Raw genomic sequence first — 19,047 nt, 5'->3', positions numbered from 1 at the left:
CTCGGGAAATGCCTGTACACCTCGTTCCCTTCAGGGACTCCAAGCTGTCGCTCACGCAAACCCCGCCCCCCCCAGCGCTAGAGACGCTTCCTAATTGATGAAACTGCAAAAATGAATTAAACCGCGAAACAATTATTACATCGAGCAATCTCTGCCTAACTAAATGTGTGCTAAATCACATTGCATAACCTACCACAGTAAAAAAAAAAAGAGAACTAGATCTGCCCGCTCAGCAAAAATCCGAAAACCCAAAAACAGTGAGTGACAAGTGGTTTTCTAAGGCCTTTTCCATGTGAAATCTTCCCTGATGATGGTATGGCCAGTTATGGCCACTGGAACAGTGAGGATTCACAGTATCACGTTTAGCTGTTAATTTCTGTCATTATTACTATAAGCAGAGGATAAAATTAATAACGCTTTTGCTTCAAAGCTATTTCTTGTCTGAGTGCTTGGTTTCTTTAGCACACAGTATAAGTGGAAGACTTCCTATTAGAGCTAAACATGAGTTTATTCTGTTAGAAAACTGTTTAAAAATGCCAAACATGGGTCAGTACATGACTTGAACTGGTCCAGTAAATTATGGTCTCAAAAACAGCCAAACTGTGTTAGTGAACTTTTGGCTTAAAAAACAGCTGAACTAGGGTGGTACATTTTATGATTTGAGTTGTCTGGGTTAATATATTTCAGGTTTAAAAATAGCTGAACTGGGTTATATTTAAGATTTTGAAACAGCTGGGTCAGAACATTTTGGTTTTAAAAAAACAGCTGAACTGTGTTTGTAAACTTTTGTTTTAAAACAAACTGAACTGGGTCAGTACATTTGGGGGTTTAAAAACAGCTGAAAAAATGGATAAATTAGCTCAGTATATATCAGGGTTTGAAAACAGCAGAACCAGATGACTACGTTTCCCAGCTTCCCTGCTTGTCTCTTCCCGTTCAGCTGGGCCCAGTTGGACGTATTTTCCCTGGAGGCCCCAGAACCCCCACTGCTGCCTGCCTCATTTTTGGGGACACACAGGTGTGTCGTCTCAAACCTTACCTGTCTATCCTCTCACCAGCCTCAGTTCCTCCCTGCCCCTTCTGTTACCTGTATTTCCTCTCACCTGTCTTCATTCTTACCTGATTATTCTTACCACACCTGTCTCTATTCTTACCTGTCTATATTCTTACCACACCTGTCTAGTCTTACCTGCCTGTATTCTTACCACACCTGTCTATTCTCTTACCGGACTTTTCCCTCCCCTGCCTCTCTGCTCACCTGTATCCTGTCTCACCTGACTCTCCTCTCTCCCCTTTGAGTCCAGGTGCTTCACCTGCCGCCACTCGCCCAGGGATTCCACTGTATCCAGGGGTGCCTGGCACCCCCGTGTAGGCAGAAAAGCTGAGCTTTGGGCTGGAGGCAGAGCTAGGCCTGGAGCTGGGAGTGGCTTGGGCCAGAGTTCGAACCATCAGACGTAGAACTGCAGGACCAGCATGGTCACAGCATTGAGAAAGGGCTTTGACATCTCCATTGCAGTGGAGAAAACAGGGCTATAGCACTAAGAGATCCACTTTTCACTCTGGACACTGCAGGTTCCTAGCACTGAACAACTGCACCATCTGCTGTTCACTATGGAGACAGCAGGGGAACAGTCTGTGTGATTTAACAATTTAATCCCTGTCAAGATTGGAAACATCTATCTAGATAGTTGCAACAAACTGAAAAACGGAAGTCTTGTCAAACAAGTTAGCTCATAAAAAACCACAAGAACGGTACTTATACAGAGCGGCCAACTCAAACTAATTAGTGAAATCAGCTGGCTGAGTTCATGGGTGGAATAAACACAGGGCAGGACTTTGCCACCTCTGAGAACGACTTACGGAAGTACAGTACTTACATACAGGTTTAGGCGCACAACAGAGCGCACACCAGAGCGCACACCAGAGCGCACACAAGGTTTTTCTTTGTATTCAGGGCGCATATTAGGGTCATGGAGTGGTACTTCATACGTCGACAATGAATTTCATACTTTCATGTGTGTTTAGTAGTGCGCTGTTTTGGGTCTGGGAAACGATGATGATTTGCCATTCCCATAAGTCTTTTCCACAATGTGTTGCAGATTCTCAAGAAGAGAACAGTGATTTTCATACAAACGCTATCAGTCCTAACGCTTGTTTTTTTTCCACATCCTTGACTATAAATACTGCAAGCATTATGTATATGCTCTAGTGAAATACTTCAAGCTGTGTGATACATGTACTTTACATTCATGCTGTAAGGTCCAGTCTCTAAATAGCACCATCAAAGACACTACATAGGGAAACACTTATGTAAATAACAGAAATAATTATTCATGCTCTACAGTGTTTAATTTCCTACACACCAGAGGTGTCAAACAATGCCTGAGGAGTCCACAGTATCTGCAGGCATTTGTGGGTTCTTATCAATCAGTATTTAGGGACCTGGAAACAAAAGTGTTTGGACTCCAGCTAATGAATTAGTTGACTTGGAAGAGCAAGTTTTTTTGGAACGTTTTTTCTTTTCCAAAATTCCAGAAGTAAATGTTCTAGAACTCCATTGCTTTCGGTCACCAGAAGCGACTGTGACATCAGCATTAGAATGTTCAGTGATGAAGATTCTAATCCTACATTTGTGAACGCACATTTTAAAGGGAGAAGTCAAATGAATAACTTCAGTGCCAAAGCTGACAGAAAACCAGCGCCACAGCCCTCCAGGACCGGAGTCTGAAGTGGAAAGAGGGGGGGGGATCAGGTCCATAAGTGCACATGGATCATGGATGAGCAACCCTTCTCTTTTTCCTCTTCCTTTATTTCCATCACTTCATTCTTCCACTCATTCACCTAGTTCCTCCCATTACCTACTCTCTACACCACCTCTTTCCTTTGTCTTTCCTGTCTCTTTCCTTTCAACCCCGTAGCCTGAAACAAGGCGACTGACCCGACGAGGGTTTTCAAACAAATATTTAACACAAACATTTTTTTCTCCTCAGTTGATGTTTCTTGTGAGCGGGTGGATCATTTTGTCATTTATTTACACCCATTCACTGAGCAATTATGCTTGATTTAATCTGCTGAGATTTTTTTGCTGTTCATCACCCAGAAGACAAAGCTTGAGTTTCACCAATTCAAAATGAATAGTCAACACATCCCAGGCTTTTGGTAAAAATGTGTTCTTAGAGCCATCTTGTGGACACTAGTGTGCACTACACTGGAGTGACATTTTCTGTCATGCTGGTGACATGGTTTGCAACATGGGGGTAACTGCAATTACCTTCCCCGCCTCATAAACAGGAACAAAATACAAACCAAAAAAAGAAAACAAGCAAGATCTTAAAAAACAAAGTACAAACTTTATTACTCTTTCTTTACAAAGGCACAAGCCTCTTTTTTCCCAAAGTTTTTTTTTTTTAACAAAATATAATAGCTTCTCAACGACCACAAGGAGTCCGACAGACAGACAAAAAAAAAATACTGGGGGAGGGGGAGGGGGAGTGTATATAGTAAATTGATATGAAGGAAGAAGGAGATGGAAGAGATGGGTAGTGAAGGGGGGGGGGGGGGGGTGGGGGTGGGGGAGGTGACAGTGGAGAGCAAGAGGTGTCCAGTGAGACCGGCAGGGATTGGATGGCTGTAAGTGTAAAAAGGGGCGGGTGCTTGGGGTACACAGCTGTTCGGTATGAACTCACAGCAAATTAAGAGCTTCATCATCATTGTCGTCATAGTGACGGGTAATTCCTGAAAGAATCCTCCTAACAGAAGAGTAAGTGCTTTACGGGCCCCCTGTATGCCCCCTCCCCCTGCCCCCCCCCCCCCCCCCCCCCAACTGGGTTCAGCCGCCCCCCTCCCCACGTTACTCCAAACTGTAGCTGACAGAGAAACGTCTCGATTTAAGAAAATGGCGGGGGGAGATAAAGAGACAGTGGAGTGCCACGTTGGCTGAGGTAATGTGCGAGTCTCACACCGTGCGCAGAAAAGCGCGGCTTTTCACTGCTTAGCGGCACGCAGAAACAAACAAAAAAAAAGAAACCATTAACCGTCGTCGCCCAACACCCTGGGGGGGGCGCCAACGAGTCCCGCCGGCCCCGGGTCAGCGCGGCTGTGCTCTTACCCAAACGAGTCCGACACCCGCCCCCCCGGCGACCTCTGACCTGTCCACAGGGACGACAAGCCGCCAGAGGAGACTGTGTGGGAAAAAAACCGCGGCATGGCTGGGCATTACTCCTTACCCATCGCAATCAAACCAAACATTTACCAAAGTTTTAAATGCACAGAAGTACGTTTTTACAGCTTTAACTTCAGTGTTACTGAGCGACGCCTTAAAAAAAGGAGTGGCGTGTAATACGGGGCCTGAAATTTAATGGATACCTGATGAAACTGAGGAGGAGAAAAATACTGGAATGTTGAGAAATACTGTCCAATGTGCACCCCCCTCCCCCCCCCCGGTGAGCCAGAAACAGGATTGGGGGCGGGGGCGGGGGCTGCGGCTCAGTGTGCTATGACTGCAGACAGTCTCTGCACGTCTGCGTGTGTGCGCGCGTACATATGAGTGAGACTGTGTGTGTGCGTGCGCATGTGTGCGTGTGAGACTGAGCACGTGTGTGTCACGCTAGCTGCAGCACGAAACAGAGGGCTCAGGAAAGAGCTCAGGATCAGTGTAAAAATGCTCAGTAAACATCCTGAGCTCGCCTGTGTGTTGACTGTGCGTCTGTGTGCGTCTGAATTCTCCACACACCGCCCTGGTGGCAGCGGAGGGTCATGACGGCGGGGCGGGGCCAAACGAGGCCAGCCGCTCGGGCGGCCTGCTCTGAGCGCGCGACACCGCCTCACACCCGTCACTCGGCCCCCGGGGCAAAGACCGGACGCTGCCCGCGCGTGTCTGTCCCCAACCCCCCGTCGGGGGGGGGCTCGCGAATCTCCAGCGCCTCTCTGACCCGCTCTGTACGTACGAAGAACAAGCCCCTCCCGCACAGACGCCGAGAGGCAGGAGGAAGCTAACCGAAACCAACCGAGACAAACCGGAGCCAACCGGTACAAACTGGAGCCAACCGTTAAAAACTGAAACCAAGTTCACAGTGCCAAGGACAAGAATGAGGCCAACCCAGGACAAAAAGTAAAGAGTGGGGGAGAGAAAGACAGAGGGAGGGAAGAGCCATGGGGGGGTGGGGGGAGCTTCTGGGTTTTAGGAGTAAAAGCCCTGGTTCTGGTTCTGTCAGAGTGGCTGTGTGGTGACAGGCGTCTGGCCTGTACAGTATGGAGGGTGAGGGTGCGGGGGTTAGGGGGGCAGGGGGATGGAGGGGAGCTGGCAAAGGGGGTGTGGTCAGATCATTAGGAGCGCTGTCAAGAGATGATTGACATCAGCGTTTGTGTGTGTATGTCTGTGTGTGCGTGCGCGTGTTTCTTCCAGTTTCTGTTTGTCTGCTAACTTGCAGGGCACCTCTGTAGGTGCATTTTTTTGGGTCTTTGAGTGTGGAGTGTGGTGCTTGAGTCAGCCTTCCATGCTGTGGTGTCTGTGCTAGCCTATCAGGGTGTAGCACCTGAATTCACCTATCAGACTGTGGTATCTGTGCTAGCCTATCAGGTTGTGGTGTCTGTGCTAGCCAATCACAGTAAGGTATCTGTATGAGCATCAGGTTGTAGTTTGCATGTGTGGGAAATCCCTTCCCCCTGAATCCCTGTTTGTCCAAGAGTGTGTGTGTGTGTGTGTGTGTGTGTATACGTGCGTGCGCGTGATGTGTATGTGTGAATGTGTGTGTGTACATTTCTATGAGTGATAGTAAGTGTGAGTGTGTGTATGTATGTGTGTGCGTGAGTGTGTGTGCATGTGCATGTGTGTGTGTGTGTGTGTGCAGGATCAGGTCAGCAGGTGGTCGTCAGGCCCCTCGCTGTCTGAGGCAGTATCAGAGCTGGCGGTGTTGGGTGGAGCACGGGTAGAGGTGGAGGTGTTGGGTGGAGCACGGGTAGAGCTGGAGGTGTTGGGTGGAGCACGAGTAGAGGTGGAGGTGTTGGGTGGAGCGCGGGTAGAGCTGGAGGTGTTGGGTGGAGCACGAGTAGAGGTGGAGGTGTTGGGTGGAGCGCGGGTGGAGGTGGAGGTGGAGGTGACGATGACGGCCCGTCTCTGGTCCTCTTCTGCACTGCTGCTCTTCTCCTGCGTGCCCTCAATGTGCTGGATGGCCTACAGGGGGTGCCAGAGAGCACAGCGTGGTCACAATTAATACACCTCCACCTGCTGTTCACACACACCCTCAGTTTTACTCTCTCTCTCACATGCATGCACACACACACACACACACACACCCTCACTTTCCCCCTCTCTCTCTCACACTTACACACACACACACACACACACTCTCAGTTTCCCCCTCTCTCTCTCACACACTCATACACATGCACACACACACACACACACACACACACACACCCTCACTTTCCCCCTCTCTCTCTCACACTTGCACACACACACATACTCTCAGTTTCCCCCTCTCTCTCTCACACACTCATACACATGCACACACACAGTACAGCGCACTGGCAGGTATGTTTTATACTGTGCATTTCTCACCTGCACAATGGTGTCCAGATTCTGCCGTGATGTGGACACTGTGTTGATGACAGAGGCTGGGCTCATGGTAACCACGGTGATGTGGTGGGGTGGGAGTGGCAACGTGGGGGCGGGGACAATGACTGTGGCATGGTGGGTGGGGGCTGGGGGCGTGGCTGGGGCCTGAAGCCACGAGAAAGACAGAGAGAGAGAGACACAGACAGAGAGAGAAAGAGAGAGATTCAAATCAGTCAGGCAATTCAGTCTAAATCTGAATCCGAGCAAATAATCCAACACTGCATGGTGACTGTGTCTATGCCTGTCATACTATATATGAGAACAATTTGTGTGTGTAACTCACCTGTGGGCTGCGTGGTTTCTGCTCTTTCTCCTTCTGTTCACGAAGCTGTTGCAGCCGGAGCAGCGTCTGTGTCTGCATCTGCGCTTGCTGGTCCTGAACCTGCTGGGCGATCTCCTTCAGCTTCTCAGGGTACAGGTTAGCATCCAGAGAGCGCACCTATAGGAGGGAGAGAGCAACGGTCCCAAACTGCTCTTTTACCTGTCAGTCCCCATGCCCTCTGCTGGCCAATACAGGTACAGCTGCTCTGTGCTGATATCGGTACTCAGTGTCTCAGGTATAACTGTTCCGTGCTGATATCTGTACTCAGTGTCTCAGGTATAACTGTTCCGTGCTGATATCTGTACTCAGTGTCTCAGGTATAACTGTTCCGTGCTGATATCTGTACTCAGTGGCTGCGTCCCATATCACTCCCTATTCCCCATATAGTGCACTACTTTTGGCATCAGCCATTTTGTAGTGTGTCCCATCTGAGAAACAAAATTGTAGCACAGGATATAGTCAACTACTTCCGCCCCACAATGCACTGCAAAATGTAGGGTACAAGCTATGTACACTATCTGGAAGCCCAACATCCCACAATACACTGCAGTAGGGCTTTATGGTTTACTTCAACAAAGCGGTAGCTGCTTGTATAAATGCAAGTTGTCCATAGTTATGTCAAATCATGAATTATATTTGCATATTCGATACAAAAAAGTCACCAATTTTCGTTAGAGGGCCAAGTGTAACGTTAACGGTTTTTCTCCGGAGAGCTGCTTGCTAGCTAAGAAGTTAGCTAATCTCGGTAGCAGTGCAACTGCTGATAAAAGATTTTTGAACAGTATTGCTATACATTTGGTCGATGCCAATATTAATGAATATTTAATTGAGAATTTCATATATACACGTAAAGATTACGTTCAAAAAATATTTTATCAGGGACCAAAAACAACGTCGCTTTCTCGCCACATCAATAACGAACGCAATTTCCGTTATTGTGCGACAGGTATTCAAATGATAGTAGCGGCGCAGGGTGATGACAACAGTGTCCCAAAGCAAACGCTCGTTCTGCTGCTCACTCCCTATGTAGTGTGCTACATATTTTCCACTATATAGGGAATAGTGAATGAGTGAACAAGTGAGTCATTTGGGACACAGCCAGTGTCTCAGGTATAACTGCCCTGGTGATGGTGTTTTCATAACTTCTCTTTAATTGCATGTGGAGTAAGTTATATCTGGGAGGTGATGAAAACTCTGCGGTGGAGCCAGTGTAACCATGGGTAACCATGGGCAGTGTAACCATGGGCAAATCTGCCACCTGGTACTCCGTCCCTCATTGGCTGCTCTGGGTAACACGTGCAACCGCAGTGACCCTCCCTAACCTGCGTGCCCTCGCTCTGGTCCTCCTGCATCACCATCGGGAAGCTGGTGTAACCACGGCAACCCTGACCCTCCCTCCCCGATGCCGGGCACGCAGCCGGCGTAACCACGGCAACCCTGCAGCCCTCACCTGCTCCTCCAGCAGCATGCGCACGGAGCGCTCCTTCTCCAGCTGCTGCCGGAGCTCAATCATCTCCCGCCGCAAGTCCTCCGCCTTCTCCTCCTCCAGGATGTCCGGAGACCCGATCCCCTCGTCCTTCTCCTCCACCCGCCTCCGCTTAGGGGAGGAGCCGCTGAACTCCTGAGGCACGGAGAGGGAGGGAGGGAGGGGGGGAAGAGAAGGAGAAGGAGAGTGAAAGAGAGAGAGGGAGTGAGAGAGAGAGGGAGAGAAATCGATGGAGCGAGGGAGAGAGAGAAAGAGAGAGAGAGAGAGAGGGAGGGAGGGGGAGGGAGAGAGGGAGCAAGAGAGAGACAGCGAGGAAGACAGGGAGACAGGGAGAGAGAGAGAGAAAGAAAGACAGAGAGAAGAGAAATTATTCCTTTGCTGAATGCACAAAAAGCCTGCTTGCTTCCCTCAAATGTAAAGTGATGCGGTTAGCTATTGCTTTAAGGACGTATACTCTCCATAGGGAGAAGCCTTTCTGCAGTCAGTAACAGCAGGAGCTGAAACCCTCAGACCCGCGAATCAGGAAGAGCAAGGGGATCCCCGCATGCGCTCGGCTCTCACCTGGATGAAGCGTTTGAGCTGGGAGTTCTGCTGCATTAGCCGGGTCTTCTCCTGCTCCAGGGAGAAGATGTAATCCGACGTCTGCTGCAGGATGGCGGCCTGTGGAGGGGAGGGATGCTCAGTCTCGCTGGGGGGCAGTGTTTTTGGGCGTGGGACGGAGCGCAGTGAGAGGGATGAGTACAGAAAGAATTGGGGGTGTGAGTGAAAGGGATGAGTAGAGTATGTATTGGGGGGGTGAGTGAGAGGGATGAGTACAGAATGAACTGGGAGGGGGGTGAGTCCAGGATGAGACAGAATGAGAGTATGACTTTGGGGGGGGGTGTGAGTGAAAGGGATGAGTAGAGTATGTATTGGGGGGGTGAGTGAGAGGGATGAGTACAGAATGAACTGGGAGGGGGTGAGTCCAGGATGAGACAGAATGAGAGTATGACTTTGGGGGGGGGGGGGGGTGAGTGAGAGGGATGAGTAGAGTATGACTTTGAGAAGGGGGTGAGTGAGAAGGATGATTACAGTACGACTTTGGGTGAGTGAGAGGGATGAGAAGAGTATGACTTTGGGTGAGTGAGAGGGGTGAGTGGAGTATGACTTTGGGGGGGGGGGGTGAGAGGGATGAGTACAGTACAACTTTGGGTGAGTGAGAGGGATGAGTAGAGTATGACTTTGGGGGGGGGGTTGAGAGGGATGAGTAGAGTATGAGTTGGAGGGATGAGTCTGGGATGAGTGCCTGACCTTGCTGAGCTTCTCCCCGTCGCTGTGGGGGATGAGTGTTTTGAGGGACTGGAAGCCGGCGTTGATGCTCTGCATGCGGCGCCGCTCGTTGCTGTTGGCGATCTCGCGGCGGATTCGCCGCTCCTGGTCGCGTGCCGTCTCTGGCGTCAGGGGGATGTTGGCCAGGCTGGGGGGGGGTCGGAGGGGGTAAACATGGTCACACTCATGGAAATGCATCCTATCAAATCAGGCATGTCCATTTTCAATGGTTTAGTGTCACATGTTGATATGATGCATAGAATCACATGACTATCGTCATCAAATATCCAATTTAATAAAACCCCCACCTTCCCCCACGACATGTTCACATTACATTACATTACATTACAGGCATTTAGCAGACGCTCTTATCCAGAGCGACTTACACAACTTTTTACATAGCACTTTACATTGTATCCATTTATACAGCTGGATATATACTGAAGCAATGCAGGTTAAGTACCTTGCTCAAGGGTACAACGGCAGTGTCCTTACTCGGGAATCGAACCTGCGACCTTTCGGTTACAAGCGCAGTTCCTTACCCACTGTGCCACACTCCGCCCTCCGTTCACGAGCTGCACAAATCTCCAGGTCAGGTTTGATATGCCCGGCATATCGAACACTTTTATTATCAGGTTTAGGCCCATATCAAGCCTAATGAGCACAGCCTCTGGTGTGAAATTACTCTCGTCCTCTGAAGTGAAGCTTAATTACACGCATGCTGCTGTTATTAATGGGAGCAACAAAGTGAAAGGCTTGCATAGCCTAAACGAACAGCAACACCGACAGCATCGGAATGGGGGAAAAAAATGCCCTTTTTTTTACCCCACTGAAGAGGTGAGATCATACAACCTGGGGCGACATAGCTCAGGAGGTAAGATCGATTGTCTGGCAGTCGGAGGGTTGCCGGTTCAAACCCCGCCCTGGGCGTGTCGAAGTGTTCTTGAGCAAGACACCTAACCCTTAACTGCTCTGGCGAATGAGAGGCATCAATTGTAAAGTGCTTTGGATAAAAGCGCTATATAAATGCAGTCCATTTACAATCTAATTTTTGAAAAAAAAAAAATTACCACCATTTTTCTGCTAGTTTGCAGCATCCTTCTCTTAATTCAAGAGAGTGTAGGCAGTAGGCACTGCAACTCTTGAAGTTGCTGATTTTTATTTATTTATTTGTCGGCAGGCCACCAATTGAACGCACACAAATACAGGAGGGCAGCTCATGTGCAGCTTCTGCAAACAGACTGCGGGTGCTCTGTGAGCCAGAAGGGGGCGCCAGTGGGCGACAAGATATGGACGTCCCTCTGAATGAGACCTCTATGGCCCAAGTGCACAACGCCAGTCCTGCAGGGCCGGTCTGCGTGCTGCTTTTTGCTCCAGCCAATTGCCTTTTTTTTTCTTCTGACAGATCTATAACCTACGCTGGTTTACCCCTGTACTTGAGCGGAGTAAAATCTTTAGGATATAGGCCTACTTGCAGTCTGCGGCTGTAGCTGGTGCTCATACAAATGTCAGCTCAACATATGATTGAGCTAACTTAACTTGCACAAGCAGAAGTTGGCACAAAATGCTGAAAGGGATTGGCCCTTGTATGCCAAATATACCCTGGTTCTAAACATCCTTTGACAGAGCAGCCACCCTCCCCCCCTTATTTTTCGGAGTCTTCCTGCTGCGACTGAACTTTTGAAAAGTTTGGCACGGCCACAAACTTTACAGTTTTAAAATCCTAACAGCTAGCCCCTGCAGCACAGTCAAATTACCTCAGGACAACGGAATACATAAGAATACACAGAGTCAGGAAGAGACCATTCAGCCCGTCCAGGCTGGTAATTTACCTGTAATCTGGAGACTACCTTGCACTAAATCAAGCCTGAGCAAGAACACCCCGAGGGCCCCTGCCTCAACTGCATGACCCGGCAAGCTGATCCACAGACCAACAACTCTGCACAGGAAACACTTTCCTGACATCAGTGCAAAATTCACCTTTAACCCTTCAAGGCGTGATGTCACAAACAGGGGATTGGAATGTTCTATTCCGAACACTCTAATGCTGATGTGACAGTCAGTGCTCGTAATGGAAAGCAATGGAGTTCCAGAACACCGGCTAGGAACTCTGAAAGACTTTTCCACAAAACCAACTCTTCAAAGGGTTAACTCATCTCTAGCCATGTTCCTTCTGTCAGAACTCTACTCTACGCCCCCCCACAAAGTCGCCAGTAAGTATGTTCAGCCTTGTTGCCAGGGAGATTGATGAATTCTGTTCTTTATCCTGTCTTTTCTTCAGCGTCTTTATTAGAGCGACTGACAGGATGTGAACTTGAATCGCTTGTTGCTTTTATCAGGAGGCGTGCGCCGCTGGAGAAGCTTCGCCGAAAACCTCGGAATCAGAGCACACTTTTAGCAAACGAGAAATATACAGAGCGGCATCTTCCCCTCACTCGTTCTGAAAAGCACACTGTGTTAATAAAGTTCAATCATAATACAACAGTGAAAAAACAGAGGCTGAATTATACTGCATAGTATTATTATTTCAGTAGGATTAATGGTTTTATTGTTTTAAAATGACCAAATCAATTGACTGAGAGATAGAAGAGACAGGCTTGCTATTTACCGTCATATTGGATAGGCCTTCGAAAAACTATTACAAGCTCATGGGGAGCATATTCAAACATTGTTGTCAAGAACATTTGTTTCCTTGAAGAAATTATAGGCACCCCTTTGCAGTCTTAATTTCCATTTAATGTTCTGTATGACTCAGTTCAGCCACAAATCAGTTGCATGATTTTTTTTAGATGTTCTTCATGGCTTGCCAAGACTTCTGGAATATATCTGAACTTTCAAATAAAGCACCAAAGACGACTAGGATAGACCTTTATTGGGGGTGGGGGCAAGTGTACTGTTACTTCTGTGTCGTGAACACATTGGGCCTCATTCACGAAACGTGTACGAACACATTTGTTTGTAAACTGTGCATCAGAACCTTTCGGCATTTTTTTCTTATTTGTATTTGTTCATGGCTGTTTCCTTATGCAAATCACATGAACAGGACTGCACATAAAATTTTACATCAGGCAGCATTCATCATCTCATACACCTGGAATAAGCACGAAAACGAAGGCCTGCACGTACGTCATAAATCACATATTGGTTTTTTTTAGGAACATTTTTAAGAACAAAAGGAAGAATAATTTAAGAAAAGTTTTGTGAATGGGGCCCATTATCACTTAATCCCTATGGAGGGAGATCTTAATTAGCCTACTATTTATAGCGAACAGTTTTGGTATATTTCTGTGTTATTGCAGGGCACATAATGTAACAGGCCCCAGTGGTATGTTGTGTAATTTATAAAATTTGTTTCCTCATAAAATACATAATTGAGACCCACTGATGGCATTTATTCCTTTATTGCTGTTTTACCAAGGCAGTTTCTTTCACACCAATTGAGCACTGAACTGGATAGCTCATCCCGCTAGCACTCTGGGTTTCAGTGGTGGGATGCGTCTCAGTCTGGCATCGGGTCCGAACCCACTGACCGTGGCCGGGAGAAGAGAGAGTGAAGCATTGGCCAAGCCGAATCGGAAATATTTAAAACCGCCAAAACCAACCGATGACGTCACTGCACACCACTGCCCTCAAAATGAATTCCAAAAAATGAGATCAGCTGAAAACTCAGGACAGCGATCCTTGCTTTAATAACAAGTGGAAAATTCCGGTAAACAAAGAACGAAAGCATGACAGGGACTGTGGCTTCCCTCTAAAACAAGCCTTCCTGGTCTCTCCCCACAGCTCCCACCATAAAGAGACGGGTGTACCGTCGACTTTGCTGGAAACTTGGTGCAATCCACACCACAGAAAACAAGTTCACAAATAAGCGGCTCCTTGGATAGACATTAAGAGACCTCTCACGGTAAGCCTAATAATATAAAAAGTAACGGCCTGTAAATATTTTGTTGTACGTTTGTAATGGTGAAATCTGAAGCATTCCCAAGGGTAATGTATCAAAGGTCCCCGCGGGGGGTCTTGCTTTCCCAAGACTGAGCCGAAAACGCTTGGTACCACTGACAGAACGCCATTACCGCCACCAAGCAAGAAGGAGAATGGAATTACACGCCTGTATCTGCCACCCTCCTCCCCCAGTTACAGCTCATTTAGGTAAAAAAGGCCTTCTCATGATCTGATCTGACAGTGTCTGAGCCGCGTATATGATCAGAGATACTGTCCATGGTCAATGGAGAGTGAGAGCCCAGCTAACGTTTATATAGCTACCTCCAGCAGAGGGTGAGTCATCTGCTCTTTTATTTCTTTTTAATATCCCCTCCTCAATCCTCAAATACCCGTCTTCTTAATACTTTTCCTCCTCAATCTCAAATTCAACGAGCACACCTGTGCTTCTTTTCTTTATTTCCTATTTTGTTTCATACTTTCCCCCATTTCCCCCCCAATTTTGAAATTGCATTAATGCAACAACAATGAGACTCTTTGTTGTCAATTTGGTGGTCAGGAGAAAGTAGTCACGCACACTTTATTACACCGGTCCGGGATACTTCCCCGTTCACCTCCTGACCTTTTGAAAGGTCTGTGGCAGATTGCTGAGGAAGATTTAATTGTGATTACTGCAGCAAAAAAGAGAGATTTCACTATGTATGAGCCAGAGGTGTGAAGCAGACCCTTAACAGAAAAAGAGATGCCCCAAAATCTGTGAAAGTGCTCCCAAATAGGCTTAATACAAAGTTCCTCACAGGTTGTGCCATCATAAGAAACACAAAATAGCCTCATGTGATAGCAACACCTAACAAAAACTTTAGCAGGTAAAAACCTACTTTGCATCATTAAACCTGCTTGGGGGCGTTTAATACAGAGTAAGCAAATGTACTGTGTGAATGCACGCAGGGGAGAGAACTTTTCCTCTTCCAAACTGTCAACAGATTACATTACATTACTGGCATTTAGCAGATGCTCCTATCCGGACCAACTTACACGACTGTTTTTTTTTTTTTTGCATTTTTTTCAGTAGTATCCCTTAGTACAGTTGGAGGAAGCCTGCATTGAAGCAATTCAGGTTATGTTAAAACTAGAAATACCGCCTCGTGGTTGTATGCCTCCGCCAACCAGTAGCCAGTGCTCTGTTCGACCGTTTGGATATAAAATGTCATCACTTCATCATTTTATCCTATTAGACATTTGTGTGAAACTTCATCATAATTAGCGTATTAATTCTTGAGTTATGGCCAAAAACGTGTTTTGTGAGGTCACAGTGACCTTGACCTTTGACCACCAAAATCTAATCAGTTCATCCTTGAGTCCAAGTGGATGTTTGTGCCAAATTTGAAGAAATTCCCTCAAGGCGTTCCTGAGATATCGCGTTCACGAGAATCAGGACGGACGGACGGACTGACAACCCGAAAACATAATGCCTCCGGCCACGGCTGTGCCGTCGCGGAGGCATAAAAACAGATGAGTAACTTGACAGGTAAAGTCAGGTTAAGTATCTTTCACAAGGGACAGTCCCTGCTAAAGACGATCCTACAAGCTTTAGGTCACAAGCCCGGTTCCCTGACCACTGTACTACACAGCGGCCTAAACAACAGCAGCCCGGTTTTGGCCACTTGCTCAGCCCCCATCCGCTCCAGTTCAGCCTGTGCCCAGACAAACGCACAGCACAGCTGTCCAGACCCAGATGCGCGGGGGCTTCATGCTTCCCGCACAACACCCCCCCGACACACCCCTCCCCGCCCCCGCCACCATACCGGCCAGACCACGCCAGGATCACCCCCAGCCAGCTCGTTTTTCGGCTGGTCCCTCACCAGCCGCAGAGGAAATTACCTCTAATGATGGCAATCGAGGGAGTAAAGTAAGAACAAAGGAGACCAAAGAATAAGCTCAGTATGAGCACACGGCTATTCGCCATCTATCGTCCAGGATTAGCCTCTCAAGCCTGTAACCTCTCAAAAAGGCATCCAGCACCTCAAAGATGCACGGTATTAACAGAGTGTAATCTTAAGATTAGACACATCACACAGATGTTTTGTGATCATTTATTTCTCAGGCAAAATATTTGTTTACTTTGTCTAAACCAAATTATTATTATTTCTGCATCAACCTCACTACACTAACTCCAGCGACCTCACGTTTCATAGCAAAAAACAAAAACAAACCTCACTTCAACAGCCGACTACTTATTCGCAGATTTTCCCCGGCTCATAGTCCTTCAAGTCCCATGATTCATTTCGCATATTCTTCAAACGCCAAGACTACATTCCCCAGATGGCGCACACTTACTCGCTTATCCCTCCGCCTCCTCCTCGAGGACACAGGGCAGACGGGCCTGGTCACGAACAAACACACACCCCCTTTTATTAAAAAGACTCCCATTTAATAATCCTCCATTTCCAACTCAGTGCCGAAAGCTGATTCTCGGGTACTACTTTAAAAAAATCACTCAACGTGTGGCGGTGCACACGACACCTGCGGAATGTAAAATAAAAACCAACGCTAGCGCCCCGCCACCTCCTCTGCTATCGAGAACAATGCGAATCTGCTTCCTTGCCTGACTGCGAGGCAGCATGGCAGAGCAGCACGGGTAACAGACGTAGTACTAAACGCGGTGCAGACTACTCGTGAACATAGCTGACCATCGCTTGACAGGATTTAGGGACGTAAGGGGGGACAGTATTTATCGCACATTTAATTAGAGTAAGAAAGCAGTAATATCACATTGACTCTGCAAGGGGCAAGACCCCAGTTCCCCGAGCATTTCAGCACACGCCACAAGCATGGCCGCACTACTCACAATTGCTCCAGCCTGCTAGCATGCTAGCACCGCTTTACGGTAACCCTTCGAAAAAACAGTTTCTGCACAGGGCTCCGATGGAAACGCCGTACTGTGCGCACTTAATAGCCCAATTAATCCAGTACCTCAAATATCTTTAAAGCTCGACGCAAAAAATATGCAAAAACATATGATATAAACCCTATCTTTAAGCTGGAGTCTTGCAGAGTCGCCCCGCGGCGGCAGCGTGGTTCTTATCAAACCACGTGGTTAAGCTATGTTTGTTGGAAACGAAATGTACCTAATTCTCGCAGAAATTAACATTAAAAACAAAACTGCGACGTGCCTAAAATTTACGTTGGCTATTTACTGAACCAAATGAGTAGAATTAAATAGATCGCCGATGCTCATGATCCGTCCCGCTCCCGGTGCATCACTCCAGCACACAAAAACACAAAGTCAAATCAAGCATGCTGCCACACAGCCGTAGCTTTGCAGGTACGGGCTAGCCGTCAAAAAACGGAACGGGTAGGAAGCTAGTTAGCTAATTAGCAGAAATATGTTCTGTAACACACTACGATTAAATCAGCAAATACCCACCTACACAGACCCCCGATCACATCTTTCTCCGTCTTCCTGAAATGCTGTAAGGGAACCTTTTGAGCTGGCATCATGAAATACTCCATGCTTTTCTCTCCAGTTTGGGCAATCCAGTCCTTTTTAACCACTTTATCGTTACCCTGCAGCCCCCCTTTCCTCCTCGCAATATTCCTATTTTTTCCCAAAGTGGATATTCGCATTAAATCGGCAGGTCACACATATCCAACGCAATGGAACAGTTCCGAGTTGTAATAATACTCCTCTTCCAGCTGATGGGGTTCCCTCGGTGTGTGTGTGTGTGCAGCGCTTTCTCCACCCTCTGCATGTACGTGTATGTGTGTACTTGCAGCTGATCGGATGTCTTTTCAGGGCGGGAAACAGCTGGTTGGAATCGTGGAGCAACAGTAAAGACTCCTTCCGCAGAGTGAGGAATTGCATGTAAACAAAGGGCTATTTAAGCCTACAAACATGGGAATTAATTAGGCGTAAGACTTGGGGAGGCTGATTTAAACAAACGATTCTGACAGATCCTACTGCTCACTATTGTAATTTATACAGTCGGTGTAATAAAGATCCAGATGTGATATTAGCTACGTCAGTGCGACTAGGTTAAGGTGGAAATGTAGTTATAATTTAGGAATAGATTAATATTTTTTCTAAACAGTGGGGGATTGTGTGGATCGCGTAGTTTCAGTGAAAATGCGTGCGCGCTACTCTCCACTACGGAGAGAACGGAACTGATGCAGCTGTCAGACGATCTGGAAGGAGTAAACAGCGCCAGTTTGTGCTATCGCTGGGGTCTGAACGGAGCGGAACCGGGGGAGGCAGGCAGGCGTCGTACACCATTTTGGGTGTGCTGGAGCAGTAGGAGGTAGACCGAGTTTGCTTATCGTCCCTCCAGCGTTGTCTGACTGGACTGCAACGAATTGCGAAATAAACTGCCACAAAATGGGAGCGGCGGCAAGCAAAACCGGAAACGTTCCACATCAAGGGACTTTACTCCCTACGAATGGAATGTGTATCCTATCCAGTAAAGGAGTTCACCTAAAAGGTTACCTATAGGCTATATTATTGTTTTTAAAGCCAATTCGCTGAAATTTTATATGATTGGTTGACTAATGTATTTAAAATAGCTAATCAAGCACCCCAAGTCAAAAGTATTGTATAGCTAACTAGCTAGCTGTTGAATTTCTAGTAGTCAGGGAAAAACAAAATCACATACGCCCAATTTTGTTCACAATAAATTGAATCTAGGATTGCATCTAGTAGCGTTAGGCTACAGTTTTATCGCCGTAGGGGTTCATGGACATTTAAAAATGCTGTACTGTTGCTGCTTTTTCGCAAAGTAGGATGTTGCTACTCGGAGGTGTTAGTATTGGCTACGCCCGTGGAAGGTTACTGGCTCAAAGGTATGTTGAGGAGGGTCGAGCCATTGCACTTGTCAGGTAAAGGTGACTTACGTTACGTAATATTTATTTATTTACTTATTATTTTGTTGCGAAAGAGTGGAGTTTCCTTATGCAACATAAAGATTTTATGTTGCTTTAGGCTTGCGGTGCACAAAAATATATAATTGCGCCCGTTTTCTTTAATATTAGACATTTTTTTTTTTTTAACACAAATCATTAATGAAGCTTAAATTAGCTAGTGAAACTCCCAGCCATCCTACTACGCTCAAATATACAAAACAAACAAGTGGGCTCGAGACAAACATGGAATAATCTTCCTAACATGGTACTCCAATATACAGTGGGTACACTCTACCGCCAAAAACTGTGGGCAGCTAGACACCATATGAAATCCTGGAGACAGCTGTTTTTGTGGAATCAGGAAGACTGGGACCGGATAGGCTTGATAGGTTATAGGGAGATAGAACTTTGTTGGATTCAGGTAGCCTGACCTGACCAGACTTGACTTATTATATAGGCTAATACATTTCAAATCCTTAT

At 47.1% G+C, this 19,047-nt stretch overlaps 1 protein-coding gene across 1 annotated transcript; it reads right to left on the bottom strand.

Annotated features, from left to right (window-relative positions):
* Window positions 1-5,376: 5,376 nt before the first annotated feature.
* LOC118219863 (transcription factor AP-4-like) lies at window positions 5,377-18,081 on the bottom strand. The gene is made up of 7 exons (XM_035403354.1): window positions 17,099-18,081; window positions 9,715-9,880; window positions 8,986-9,084; window positions 8,389-8,559; window positions 6,900-7,055; window positions 6,560-6,721; window positions 5,377-6,172 (listed from the first exon to the last, which is right to left on the bottom strand). The coding sequence occupies exons 1-7, from the start codon at window positions 17,296-17,298 to the stop codon at window positions 5,852-5,854; spliced, it is 1,275 nt and encodes a 424-aa protein (XP_035259245.1). The 5' UTR covers window positions 17,299-18,081; the 3' UTR covers window positions 5,377-5,851.
* Window positions 18,082-19,047: the final 966 nt, after the last annotated feature.

This window comes from Anguilla anguilla, chromosome 2 (genome assembly GCF_013347855.1).
Source record: "Anguilla anguilla isolate fAngAng1 chromosome 2, fAngAng1.pri, whole genome shotgun sequence".
In the NCBI taxonomy this organism is placed as follows: Eukaryota; Metazoa; Chordata; class Actinopteri; order Anguilliformes; family Anguillidae; genus Anguilla; species Anguilla anguilla.
This window is presented reverse-complemented; position numbering and strand designations above follow the sequence as displayed.

Coding starts and splice junctions, on each gene's coding strand:
- LOC118219863 (XM_035403354.1), bottom strand. CDS start 17,298: ATGCGAATATCCACTTTGGGAAAAAATAGGAATATTGCGAGGAGGAAA. Junction 9,881..17,098: donor GTGATCGGGGGTCTGTGTAG/GTGGGTATTTGC, acceptor ACCCCCCCCCAG/CCTGGCCAACATCCCCCTGA. Junction 8,560..8,985: donor AGCTCAAACGCTTCATCCAG/GTGAGAGCCGAG, acceptor TCCGTGCCTCAG/GAGTTCAGCGGCTCCTCCCC.